Source organism: Sparus aurata, chromosome 12, assembly GCF_900880675.1.
Source record: "Sparus aurata chromosome 12, fSpaAur1.1, whole genome shotgun sequence".
Classification (NCBI taxonomy): domain Eukaryota; kingdom Metazoa; phylum Chordata; class Actinopteri; order Spariformes; family Sparidae; genus Sparus; species Sparus aurata.
The window spans coordinates 25,667,459-25,680,244 of NC_044198.1; the positions used below are offsets into that span (position 1 = coordinate 25,667,459).

Genomic DNA, 12,786 nt, shown 5'->3' on the forward strand with positions numbered 1-12,786 from the left:
AATAGGAAACAGGTATGTGGGAGGAGCCAAGATGGCGGCGCGTGAGACATCTTTGCAGGCGGAAACGCGAACAGACCAGCCAGATTTTTATAGAGCAGGCAGCCGAGCCAAAAGTCCAAAAGTCCAAATCAAACAAAGTATTTTGTGACATTCAGTGACATTTTATTAGAGAATAAATCTCAGGTGGTAAACTTTGACTATTTAATGTGGAAAATACCTTAAAATAGGAAGTTATTTTTCCTGTCAGAAGCTTGAAAATAAAATGAGTTGTGTTTTTAAATCCCTACCAAGTACAAACCTACTTTTATCTGAAATATTATCTTTAATATCCATCCATGTCCCACCTGACCAGGTCGTTAAAATGAGATCATCACACAAATACAGCAGTAAGATCTAACATACACATGAATATTAATACAGAAACATCATGGAGTGTTTTTTTAGAGTGTGATATTAGTACTTTACTGAAGTAATACAGCTGAATACTTCTAATACTACAAACTACATAAAGTGGTTTCCTTGCCTATAATGATCTCTAGTGGTGATATATTGCAACTAGACATACTACAAAATGAAAGCATATTGTTAGAGCACTTTATTGAGTTCACTGACAAAATTATAATATATGTTGTGATTAATTAATGGAAACACTCAAATACACACATTTAGTAAGAACACTTGAATGAGAGGACAGACACAACTTAAGCTTTCAAGTGGTTTAATTCAGTGTTTTTTTTTTATTTTATTTATTCAGATTTTGTTAACAAATGTGGTCCTTAAACAGATTAGAAGGTACAAAATAATACACAACAAATATCAGCACAGGAGTGAAACATTTGCAGTTGAGAAAGTGGGTGCACTTGGTGTTTTTCCACTGATGCTGCAGATACACATCCTGTCAAAGCAGACAGGGAGCTGGATGATAAAAGGACACATCTGACAGGTGAACAGGCTGAACTGAAGAGGCTTCTTCGTAGTATTATAGCTGACCACAGTCGGCGATGACGACTTTCTTTGAAGTCTTGCCGCTCTGTGAGCCCACTGCCTCTACTTTTTTGACGACATCCAAGCCCTCCACAACTTGGCCAAACACCACGTGCTTTCCGTCGAGCCTAGAAAAGAGAGACAAACATGTGAAACAAGCTGAAACTGTTTAGGCATGAATACAGCAGTAGACGGGTCAGAGTGAAGCTCACCAGGCAGTTTTAACCGTGCAGAGGAAGAACTGGGATCCGTTGGTGTTGGGCCCAGCATTAGCCATGGACAGAATACCAGGTCCTGTGTGCTTCAGCTGGAAGTTCTCATCAGCAAACTTCTCCCCATAGATGGATTTGCCCCCAGTTCCATTACCCTTTGTGAAGTCTCCACCCTAAAAGTAAATGAAAAGGCTCCGGCGAGTCAGAAAATGTTGCAACGCAATCAAATATTAGCTCGGCTCAAATCTGAACCTGTGAACACAAGGACACAGAACAAATGTATTCTCTTCGCTGTACCTGACACATGAAGTCAGTGATGACGCGGTGAAAGCTGGAGCCCTTGTAGCCAAAACCTTTCTCTCCGGTGCACAGAGCACGGAAGTTTTCTGTGAAAGAAAGACACATGACATCATCAAATTCCCTTACATCGACTTAAGTAATCAATAATAGAAATAAATAAGTTTTAGGTTCATATTTCCAATTGTTAGCACCAAGACAGAGTCACAAACGTATCCATATCTGGTTGTTCTGTGTTTTAGTGTTCGTTTTGTGTCTCTTTATAGTCATTTGTGCCTCTGTGTTCATTCTGCATCTCGTTGAGTTGTTTCTCAATCTCTAGCTGTTAGGAGACACTTTTCAATCATTCAGAGTCTCTTTGTGGCTGTTCTGTGTTATTCTGATTGTGATGCGTCTCTTTGTTGTCATTTATTCTTTTGCATCAATAACTTGTATCTGCCTCTGAAGCGCTCACACGGCTTTGCTCTTCTTACAAGTGGCTGCTGCTGTAAGACGGGCAGGTGCTTTGTTGAACATCATAGCATTTGTAAAACCCACAACGCTTTTTTTTTGCCCCCCCGCAACACGTATACTAGCTTGCAAAGAACTTTGTACAATAACTTGTATAGATGGAAATCTCTTGCTGCCACGCAAGGCAGAAAAATATACATTTCTCACATACAAACATGATCATTTGTTATATTTGAGTTCTTTATCATGCTTGGGTTGACAAATAGTGAGATTGTGCTGTTATTGACCACTGTAGAGGAGGATTTTAAAACGCATGTGGCTATACCATAGATTCATATAGAACTAGACACCAGATGGAAAGATGGCGGCCATTCAAACAAATGAGTGCTGCTTGACTAGCGCATGCGCCGAAGACGTTTTCTGGCGTCCGCGTTTACTTCCTGGTTATGCGTCTTACTGAATATGCGCAGTAGAGTTCCCGCCCACTGGCCCCGCCCTTCTGTTCCCGTTAGACTTTAGATGGTGATGATATAACGGATTTTTTAAAATAGCTTTTCTCGGCTGATTGAATGTTTTACTAATAAAAATGGATCAAAAATACATAGCAGCCATTATCAACCCCGTTTGCCGTTCTTGATGTCTTGTCTGCATTTTTTTGTTATTTTTTAAACAGACGTCTCTTTTTATAATGGCGGTCAATGAGGGAAAAAAAAGGGTTTTCCGGCCGCATGGGAATTTTTCTCTGCAGTACTGCGAGTGTCCATCAGGCCGGGCGGCCATCAGGCTGAGTGGCCTGCGCTTTCTACGGAAGGAAAGGATCAATTTACAGAGTTTTCTCCTGTTTTAAAGATCACATACCTGCAGTCTTTGGGACCACATCAGCCCGGAGCTGCGAAACACACACATATGTCTTTTAGAATCACACAGATCGATGCAGAAGACTCATTTCAAAGCTTCCAAAAAAAAAAAAAAAAAAAAAAATAGCATTGTTGAAATGAACCGACACATGTTTAGTTAATAGTCTGATGTTTCTCTTACCTCCATTTCAATCCTCCCAGCTGGAGCGTCTCCAATAGTGATGTCAAAGAAAACTTTGGGGTTTGCCATTTTTACAAACGGGCTTAATATGATTATAACGGAAAACGGCTCGTGAATGATTTCCTGGTTGTAGACACACGGTATCTATAAGTTCTGCGTTCAAGTGAGGCTGCGCACCGGTGACGTAAAAGCAACCGACAGCCAATGGCAGCAACGTTCCTTTTGAAAGGCTCGAGGATGGGCCAATAGGGGTGGAGGTGGGAGGAGCCAAGATGGCGGCTCGTGAGGCGTCTCTGCGGCACGGCGAAGGCACAGATTTCTATAGAACAGGCAGCGAGCTGGTGTTCTGGACGTCATGTTCTAACGTGTCAAAGTCCAAATCACACGGAATATTTTGTGATCTTCACTGACATTTAAGTAGGGAATAAAACTCAGGTGGTATACGTTGACTGTTTAGTGTGGAAATACCTTAAAATAGGCCATTTTATTCTGCCAAAAGCTTAAAAATAAAATATTCTAAGTAAGTAAAAAGCTACTTTTATTTAAAATTTACTGTTAATACTGGTGGTTGTTCATCATCCCACCTGACACCTGGCTATGAAAGTACATTTGCTGAGTTAATGTTCTTCAGTGGGGGGAAAGTATGTTGATCAATCAGTAAAAGTACAAATATCACAATGAAAAACTGCCTCTTTACAAGTACAACTCCAGCATTTGGAATCCTGCTGAACCAAAGTACAAAAGTTTAGACAATATTCACCCAGCGGCCATTTTCCTCTGGCTTCCGGCCTAAATATAGGGAAACTGAGTAACTGATTGGCCACTTATCGTGCTAAAATAACATATTTCCTGTCCAATTAGCTAGCGCTAGCATCCAACCACTTCCTAGCTAGCGTTACCTTTTTGATTACATCTATTGCATTTCACTTTAAGACTTTAAGAAATGTGTCCAAGATGAGTGTTGATATTTAAGAGTTATTTTATGCCTTCCTCTTACATCTTGTTACACTATCGTACGGGAATGTTAGCTATGAAACGGCTGAGTGCTAACGTTAGTTGTTAGCTCACCGAAACTAATAGGTGATCAGATATGTTGCTTACCTTGAAATATGGCCGGGCTGTACTTCAGATTTTTGATATCCAGTGTCTTTTCATTTGCTGAGCAGTCAGGAAGCGGTGGAATGATAAGTTTGACTACGTTTCTGACTTTTAATATCGAGACGTGAAGCGAGACACAGCCAGCGTTTTCACATTTGTAAGCGTGAAACCTCTTGATATGTTTAAGGAGACCTCAGGACATCTCTGGCCGTGTTTATGGCAACAAAACCAAGTATTTTAATCTGGAGCGTGACGTTTTTCTACCAAGTGCTTTTTTTGCGAGAATTTGCGCAGACCATAACCACAGCACCCTGTCATAAGATACAACTGAAAATTGAATCCGAAAGACTGAAAACAGCCTGAAAACCTTTCAGAAAAATAGTTTAAATCATTCCTACCTGTCTGAATCCAAGCCGGGTCTTGGATTAGCTACTTGCTAATCCCGCTCAAAAAGTCTTCCATGTCTTCCTCTGCTTGCCAAAATGAGCCACTCGCTATCTGCTGCCACCTGCTGCATGACTCTAAAAACTCAACGCAGTTCAGCTCATATCTCTTGTATTAAAGGAGAACTTAGGTCGATTTAAACATGCAGCTTCATTGCTCAAGCTACCCTTGACTTGCCAGTACGGAAGACGCGAACAAATTTGGTCCAGCCATTACAGAGCTCCTTGAACGGAGACTTAGCATTGAACGCTAACAGCATGGGGTCAGAACTTTACACTGTGTTTTAAGCGTCTTAACATGCTCCACATCTCACACCAAAAGTTATGCAACATCAGCAGACACCTTAGCACGCAGCACTGTAGCGTGTATGACTCAAACTGAATAAAAAAGTAGTTAAAACAGTGTGTTTGTGCAAGGAGCTACTTACCTGTTTGTTGACATCGGCGTCTTCCGGTAGCTAGACCAAGCTAGTCAATCCGTCGAGCGTGCACTTACTCCCTCACTGGCGGAGACGGAAACGTAATCCAGCATTTTCGTGTTTATGTTCATAATGTACATGTCCATGTTACAGCCTGTCATGAGCCATGAGCCTTACAATAGCCTGTTAAGCCTGTTAAGTGCACACTCGATGGATATGCTAGTTTGGTCTAGCTACCGGAAGACGCGGATGTCAACAAACAGGTAAGTAGCTGCTTGCACAAACACACTATTTTAACTACTTTTTTATTCATTTTGAGTCATACACGCTACAGTGCTGTGTGCTAAGGTGTCTGCTGATGTTGCATAACTTTTGGTGTGAGATGTGGAGCATGTTAAGATGCTTAAAACACAGTGTAAAGTTCTGACCCCATGCTGTTAGCGCTCAATGCTACATCTCCGTTCACGGAGCTCTGTAATGGCTGGACCAAATTTGTTCGCGTCTTCGGTACTGGCAAGTCAAGGGTAGCTTGAGCAATGAAGCTGCATGTTTAAACCGACCGAAGTTCTCCTTTAAAGTGAAACTGTCGGCAAAATGCAACCTAGCCTTTTTTTTGTGAATGTCATCGAGTCAAACCTTCGTGTAAAAGCATAATTACTCCAAATGAGGCACTTTTAAGATTTACCTTATTTTTGTTTTCGGGTCGAACTCATTTTCAATGGGAGCGCTACAGGCACTTTTACGCTAGCATCAAAATCTCTATTTTTAAAACAGTAAGAAGGCTCGACCCAACATGAAACTTTGCTGGTAGTATCACCAGGGTCTCTACACATGAACACGAGAACATTGTTTGTGTACACAGAGTTTTTAGAACAACTCATGTTAGCAGTAGCTTGTTCCGCTCGCCGTCCTGCCAGCTGAGAAGCGTCGATCTCAGAATGTGACGTAACCTGGAGGACAGTTAAGTTTCATGTTGTGTCGAGCCTTCTTACTGTTTTAAACATAGAGATTTTGATGCTATCGATAAAGTGCCCGTAGCACTCCCATTGAAAATGATTTTGACCTGAAAAAGAAAATACTGTCAATCTTAAAAGTGCCTCTTTCGTCGTAATTATGCTTTTAAACGAACGTTTCACTGGGGTACATTCACAAAAAGACCCTAGGTTGCATTTTGGGCGAGAGTTTCACTTTAAATAGGAGCGAACTGCACATGTACACCTTTAATACGTCACATTTTACTAATGTAAGACAGGGTTGGAACCTTTTTCTACATTTTTAGCGCAGATTAAACATTTTACACACTGAAGAACACACTGTTTTTCTTTGTTTACATGTGGCGGACCCAGCCACCTTTATGGAATTTCCCAGTTTGTATTATTATCTCATTAATGTTGTCAATATTAAATCTGAGTTTGAATTTCTTCTCCAAAATTACACAGTGCCCCTTTAATACAGAAACATAAGTTGTGATAGGAAAACACTGACAGGGAACATTTTACTGCACTACATTTAATTTTCATACTTTAAGTACATTTTGCTTTTTTGTTCTGAATGGAAAGTATTTTAACGGCTTGATATTAGTTTTACTGGACAGATATGAATACTTCTTCCACCACTGCACAAAGGTGTGATAGTCTTTACCTTGCCTGCCTCCGGTGGTAAATGTGGCAACGACGATCATACAATAAATTAAAACCACATTGTTAGAGCACTTTATTTTGATCCGACTGGCATTAATCGAATCCCAATGCTGCGATTTATCAACAGTCTGTGTTCTTGAATGAGACGACGCACACAAAGTAAGCTTTCATGTGGTTTTATTTACACAATCACCATCATTTTTTCCAGATTTTGTTAACAAATATGGTCCTTAAACAACAGATTAGAAGATACAAAATATTACACAACAAATATCAGCACAGGAGAGGAAATGTTTAGTGGAGAAAGTCAGATCATTGGGGTGTTTTTCTACGGATGCTGCAGACGTAAACACAATCATTTGCCTAAAATGGTGACTAAGTATTTTAATCACATGTACATTTTCATATTCAATCTTATAAATTCAATAGTAATAGTCACATTTAATGCGAAACAGTTTTTCCATCCAATAAATTAAATAACATACATATATACAAAGTTAAGGGGAACTTCTACATAAACATATTGTGTTTTTCAAGTGTTATCATTCAAGTATTTCACATAAAAGATGCATTTCAGATTGGTTATTCTGTTCACATCTAGTATTTTAATTATACGTTATAGAAAGATGTTGTATTAAATGTGACTGTTTCAAATGTAAGTAACACAAAATCAAAATACAAGTCAGTGTTTTAGGCAATTTATGTTTCTGAGAGCACAACGCCAACGACGACAGAGAGAACGAGGTGAACAGGCGGAACCGAAGGAGCTTCGTCGCGCTATTTCAGCTCTCCACAGTCGGCGATGACGACCTTGGCTTTCGGGGTGCCGCTCTTTGTGCCTTGCTTCTCTATCGCCTTGACAACATCAATGCCCTCCACGACTTTGCCAAACACCACGTGTTTCCCGTTCAGCCTGGAAAAAGAGAGCAGCCGATTAGCATGTGAGAAGAAACATCGGAAACAAGACGAAACTGTTGATTAAACCTGGTTAGACGGGTAAAAAGTGGAGCTCACCAGTCAGTTGAAGCCGTGCAGATGAAGAACTGGGATCCGTTGGTGTTGGGCCCGGCGTTCGCCATGGAGAGCGTGCCCATGCCCGAGTGCTTCAGCTGGAAGTTCTCATCAGCAAACTTCTCCCCATAGATGGATTTGCCTCCGGTTCCATTGTGGTTGGTAAAATCCCCTCCCTGAACAGAAACGATCACACGTATCAGTTAGCTCAGGTTGAATCGGACACGAATCTGAAACAGGACACATTTCTTTTCCTTCACTGTACCTGGCACATGAATTTAGGGATGAGACGGTGAAAGCTGGAGCCCTTGTAGCCGAAACCTTTCTCTCCGGTGCACAGAGCACGGAAGTTTTCTGTAAAATGTAAAAGACACTAAATGCACTCAATCCAAATACAATGCTGAAATAAATCATTTGTTCACACCACCAGTAAGAAGCATGATTTATTCCTTCAGAGCAGAACTCAAACCACCCGAGGTCTCTGACCAGGCTGCTGAATAATTCATTTTAATCTGAGTTTTTTTGTGTTTCTTTGTCATTATTTGCATATTTTTCTGTCCTTTCTCCCCCAGCGTGTCTGTTCTTGGTGGTTCAAGTGTCTATGTGGTCGTTTTGAGTCTGTATTTGGTCGTTTGTGTGTCTGTCTGGTTGTTTTGTGCCTCTTTGTAGTCATGTTGACTTTCATTGAGGTTGCGTTTATAGTTGTTCTGTCTCTTGTGTAGTTTCCTGTCTCTTTACAGTGATTTTGTTGATTCTTTAAGGTTGTTTCAAGTCTCCGTGTATTTGTTTCTGGTTCTTTCTGTCTCTTTGTGGTTGTTACGAGTGTCTTCACAGTCATTGTTTGTATCTTTGTGGTTGTTTTGTGCCTCTTTGTAGTCATGTTGAGTTTCATTGAGGTTGTGTTTATAGTTGTTCTGTCTCTTTGTGTAGTTTCGTGTCTCTTTACAGTGATTTTGTTGATTCTTTAAGGTTGTTTCAAGTCTCCGTGTATTTGTTTCTGGTTCTTTCTGTCTCTTTGTGGTTGTTACGAGTGTCTTCACAGTCATTGTTTGTATCTTTGTGGTTGTTTTGTGCCTCTTTGTAGTCATGTTGAGTTTCATTGAGGTTGCGTTTATAGTTGTTCTGTCTCTTTGTGTAGTTTCGTGTCTCTTTACAGTGATTTTGTTGATTCTTTAAGGTTGTTTCAAGTCTCTGTGTATTTGTTTTCGGTTCTTTCTGTCTCTTTGTGGTTGTTACGAGTGTCTTCACAGTCATTGTTTGTATCTTTGTGCATCATTTGTATCCTCTTTCACTCCTGCCACAGCCGATCCACACTGACACCCCTCTGATAACTACAATACAACAATAACACCACAATACTACAGCCCATTATGTGACCCCTTGAGGATCCCTTACATGTGGGGGCTGAATATAACTGTCTTGTGGCTTTGAACATGAAGTGCAGAAGCAGCATGATGTACCTGAGCCACTGCAGAAAACACTGTATGCACAAAAAAAAGCAAATAGGCCATTCTTTCTGCATCCGCTGAGTGTAAATGAGGTCATATAACTAACAATGGCTATGTGGGACAGAATCAGCTGGTGATGCATCCTGCAGGTTTCCCTGTTGACAGACGTAAGAAGGTTGCAGGACACAGAACTGATATATCACAGTCAACCACAACCAGCTGTAATAAGGTGGAATCAATCAATAAAGGACGTTTCATGCAAACAAGTGTGCTTTTTCTCCTTATCGTCATTAATCACAGCAGCTCCTTGTTTACACTCACTTTTATCTCCGTAACTGGCTGTTAAGGCTCTTTTGATCGATGCCTTCCAGCCTCGACCCATATTCAGAATAAACTCTCAGCGGAGGATTAATGGGGACGCATAGTTTCCTCAACCAAACACGAATCCATTTTAGGAGTGTGGAAAAAAAAAAAAAACTCAGAGCAGCAGCAGCAGCAGCAGCAGCAGCAGCAGCAGCTCTGTAGTTGATGCTGAATGCACTGAACACACAAAGCTTCCTGTTTTTAACGCTTACCTACCTGCAGTCTTCGGGACCACGTCGGCCCGGAGCTGCAAAAACACACACACACACATTTAAATTAGTGTGGAGGAAACCGCAAAAAGTCACAGCAAAATCAAATACCAATACATTTTTTGACCAAATACCTTGATATGGATATTAAAACAATATTAGAGCTTTCACAAAACATTCACACAATTAGATTTATGATCAATAATCATCAGTTATGTTAGAACTTTAGTGGATTCAACCTTTAAAAACAGGGAAACACAACACTTACGTCAGATCATGATATATTTAAGATGATATGCAGACTCATATCATGATGAACGATTTATATATATATATATTGCCCCGATTTATTTAAAAATAAACCTTTAGAAAAAAGGAAGGCTCAGGATTGACTTCTTGACATATCTGTCATTTTTAACTTTAAAATGCAACTTTAGTTTCAATACCAACTAATCTCACAATTATTTATTAATAATTTTGTCTGTAAAAATGATTTTTAAATTTTCCCAAACTCTATTTTGACCGATCTAACAGTCAAAAACACAAAATGACTCAGTTTACTGTCACATGAGACAACAAACAGCAAGAAAATCTTGTAGTGAGAAGCTGAAATCTCATTATATTGATTATCAGAATAGTAGCTGATTCATTTTCACTTTATAATAATCCTCTTTTAGATATTTTACCTTTTAGAAGAATGTTTTGTGGTTCAGACGGTTACTTTAATGATCAGTAAAGTATCATAATAGCAAAGTAATGTAATTTGATTACTCTCTGTTAAACATATGCAGATAAAGATGATAGGAAATAAAAATCAATAAGATGAGTTTTATCTAATCCTAGTTTAAGTAAGAATAAACTGTAAAACCAGCTGTACGTGCTGGATTGTCTCAGGGGCGTCTTCCATGATGTTTCCTCCTCCTCCTGCTCCTCCTCTTCCTCCTCATCTTCCTCCTCCCCCTCTTCCTCCTCCTCCTCCTCCTCCTCCTCCCCCTCTTCCTCCTCTTCCTCCCCCTCTTCCTCCTCCTCCTCCTCTTCCTCCTCCTCCCCCTCCCCTTCCTCCTCCTCCTCCTCCCCCTCCTCCTCCTCCTGCTGCCTGACGTATTCACTTGGCACTCCATCGCCTTGAGACATCCTCCCGTTGTACTCATGCATTTTAATTGATTGTGGCTCTGCCGCTCACTCGTCCTCGGCCTCCCTCCTTCTGCTTCACCTCTGGACGCTGGACTTCATGCGTCCTGAGGAGCTTCCTGGTCTTGATATCAGCGGCCTCTGAACCTTATTGATTATCATGCCGGCATGGTGTCTGATGACGGGCAGGTTGCAGGTGTTGATAGCTTGAACCGTGTTCTCAGACTTTTCAGGACTTAGCTCATGTTTTTCCATTTACTTCTGGTAGCTCAACACCTTCTGTTATCCTGTTTGTATCCTGGTATTATATTCATATTTTCATACTTTTCTTTGAGCATACTTCTACACACTGTGAGGGTATTTATAAGGGTGGCATTATCATGTACGTTGTGTCATATGTGTATGTGAAAGAAAACTAATTTCAGATCAGCCGAGTCAAATCCTCGATTTAATGGCTTTTAAAAACAGAGACAAACATTTGGATGATGTCTACTCAAAGGTTTCAATGTTGCTCTTTTATACTTTACTTTGTCTCTCTGTCTTTTATATTTCTTGTCTGTTGCACTTTATTTTGTTCTATTTTGCTTTGCACCTGTATTTTATAGTGCTGTGTTTTGTGAAGCACCTCCTAACTTTGTTTTTGTATAAGTCTATTATTATTATTATTATTATTATTATTATTATTATCATTATTATTATTACTACTGTTATTATTATTATTATCATAATGTTGTAATATTCATATTTTTCTTCTTTATGTTTTATTTCATTTCATATTTACTTCTATTTTATCTTGCTTTATTTCTTGTTTTTTTATCTGTCACTGTTTTTAAATGATTAAGTTTAGAATGACCATTTAAATAATGTTTATAGATGAACTACACAGTATTTATCAGCCATTTACAAAAATACTTTGAACATCAGTTACATTTTGACAATAAACAGCTGCTTTAAAGGGCATTCTTTTGTTTTGGAGAATAAATTCCAACTCAGAATCTTAATATTTACAATATTAATGAGGCAGTATTACTTATATGGAGAGAAATATACATTGTTTTCCATAAGTGAATAAACAAGCTGTTCTCAGAGGAAAATAAGGTTCCCAGAATACTGTTTGAAGCTAGAAAGGTGGCAGGGTCCGCCACATATAAACAAAGTAAAACAGCATGAAATTCAGTCAGTTTGTTATTCAGTTTGTTTGTTTTCTCTTCTGATTAAAATATATTCTACAAAACTACAGAGTGCACCTTTATGAAATGTTTGTTGACAGTAAAACAACTATTAACAAACATGTCATTAGCTTTAAATTAACAATTTATTGATGATTTCCTATTATTTCCCTCTTTAACTGTATCAATGAGAAGATGCTCAGACCTGCCATCATGAGCAGCAGCAGCAGCAGCAGTTGGGCGTTTCCATCAGAATAAGATCCCTCTGCAGGATTTGCATTTAATATAATATCTCTTATCTGTATTTATGCATTTATTAACACAATATCAAGATATATTGATGATTACAGGCAAGGCTGGGTGCCAAAATGGAAGCCTAAAAGCAGGAGGAGAAGTTGACGCACTTCAACATGTCTGTCAGAGCTGCAGGCCGTTTGCACCTCACACAGATGGATGTGAAAGATACCCTCCTGATTTTAAACCTTAAAAATGAAGTAAAGTGAGAAAAGTTAAGTGAATAGTCTGATGGTGTATCTTACCTCCATTACAATCCTGCCTGCGTTGACGCCATCGACAGTCATGTCAAAGAAAACTCGCGGGTTTGCCATGTTTAGAAACGTGAGATGTGATTAAAAGATGCTAAAAATCGCGCTTGCCTGGAGCCCTGACAGCGTCAGACTCGCCCTGTCTGTTTAGGTCCGTATTTATGTGGCTCTGAGCAGCGGTGACGTAAAGCCTAGCCGACGGCCAATCACAGGCGCGTTCTTCTGAAAGGCCGGAGAACGGACCAATAGGAACGGAGATGGGCGGGGTTTAACGCGATGTGGATTTCGGTTGGTGAGATGTTTCCACGGCAACCCGGCTGGAGCGGCGC

The 12,786-nt window shown here is 39.9% G+C and overlaps 2 protein-coding genes across 3 annotated transcripts; both read right to left on the bottom strand.

Annotated features, from left to right (window-relative positions):
* Nucleotides 1–701: 701 nt before the first annotated feature.
* On the bottom strand, nucleotides 702–3,174 carry LOC115592636 (peptidyl-prolyl cis-trans isomerase-like). The gene is made up of 5 exons (XM_030435652.1): nucleotides 2,982–3,174; nucleotides 2,802–2,832; nucleotides 1,494–1,582; nucleotides 1,197–1,369; nucleotides 702–1,112 (listed from the first exon to the last, which is right to left on the bottom strand). Exons 1-5 carry the CDS (start codon nucleotides 3,048–3,050, stop codon nucleotides 980–982), a joined length of 495 nt encoding a protein of 164 aa, XP_030291512.1. The 5' UTR covers nucleotides 3,051–3,174; the 3' UTR covers nucleotides 702–979.
* Nucleotides 3,175–6,741: 3,567 nt separating this feature from the next.
* LOC115592635 (peptidyl-prolyl cis-trans isomerase-like) lies at nucleotides 6,742–12,621 on the bottom strand. Of its 2 annotated transcripts, none has more exons than XM_030435650.1 (5): nucleotides 12,452–12,621; nucleotides 9,620–9,650; nucleotides 7,858–7,946; nucleotides 7,596–7,768; nucleotides 6,742–7,494 (listed from the first exon to the last, which is right to left on the bottom strand). In XM_030435650.1, the coding sequence occupies exons 1-5, from the start codon at nucleotides 12,518–12,520 to the stop codon at nucleotides 7,359–7,361; spliced, it is 498 nt and encodes a 165-aa protein (XP_030291510.1). In that variant the 5' UTR covers nucleotides 12,521–12,621; the 3' UTR covers nucleotides 6,742–7,358. The 2 variants fall into 2 exon arrangements, with proteins under 2 accessions (XP_030291510.1, XP_030291511.1); XM_030435651.1 differs by having other exon boundaries at nucleotides 9,616–9,650; nucleotides 12,452–12,539.
* Between the last annotated feature and the right edge of the window lie 165 nt (nucleotides 12,622–12,786).

What these genes read in the sequence shown, in the direction of transcription:
- LOC115592636 (XM_030435652.1), bottom strand. Translation starts at nt 3,050, where the DNA reads ATGGCAAACCCCAAAGTTTTCTTTGACATCACTATTGGAGACGCTCCA. An exon ending in TCACTGACTTCATGTGTCAG is followed by an intron (nt 1,370 to 1,493) that starts GTACAGCGAAGA and finishes ATTTACTTTTAG; the next exon opens with GGTGGAGACTTCACAAAGGG. An exon ending in TGCACGGTTAAAACTGCCTG is followed by an intron (nt 1,113 to 1,196) that starts GTGAGCTTCACT and finishes TCTCTTTTCTAG; the next exon opens with GCTCGACGGAAAGCACGTGG.
- LOC115592635 (XM_030435650.1), bottom strand. Translation starts at nt 12,520, where the DNA reads ATGGCAAACCCGCGAGTTTTCTTTGACATGACTGTCGATGGCGTCAAC. An exon ending in CAGGCAGGATTGTAATGGAG is followed by an intron (nt 9,651 to 12,451) that starts GTAAGATACACC and finishes GTGTTTTTGCAG; the next exon opens with CTCCGGGCCGACGTGGTCCC. An exon ending in TCCCTAAATTCATGTGCCAG is followed by an intron (nt 7,769 to 7,857) that starts GTACAGTGAAGG and finishes GTTTCTGTTCAG; the next exon opens with GGAGGGGATTTTACCAACCA.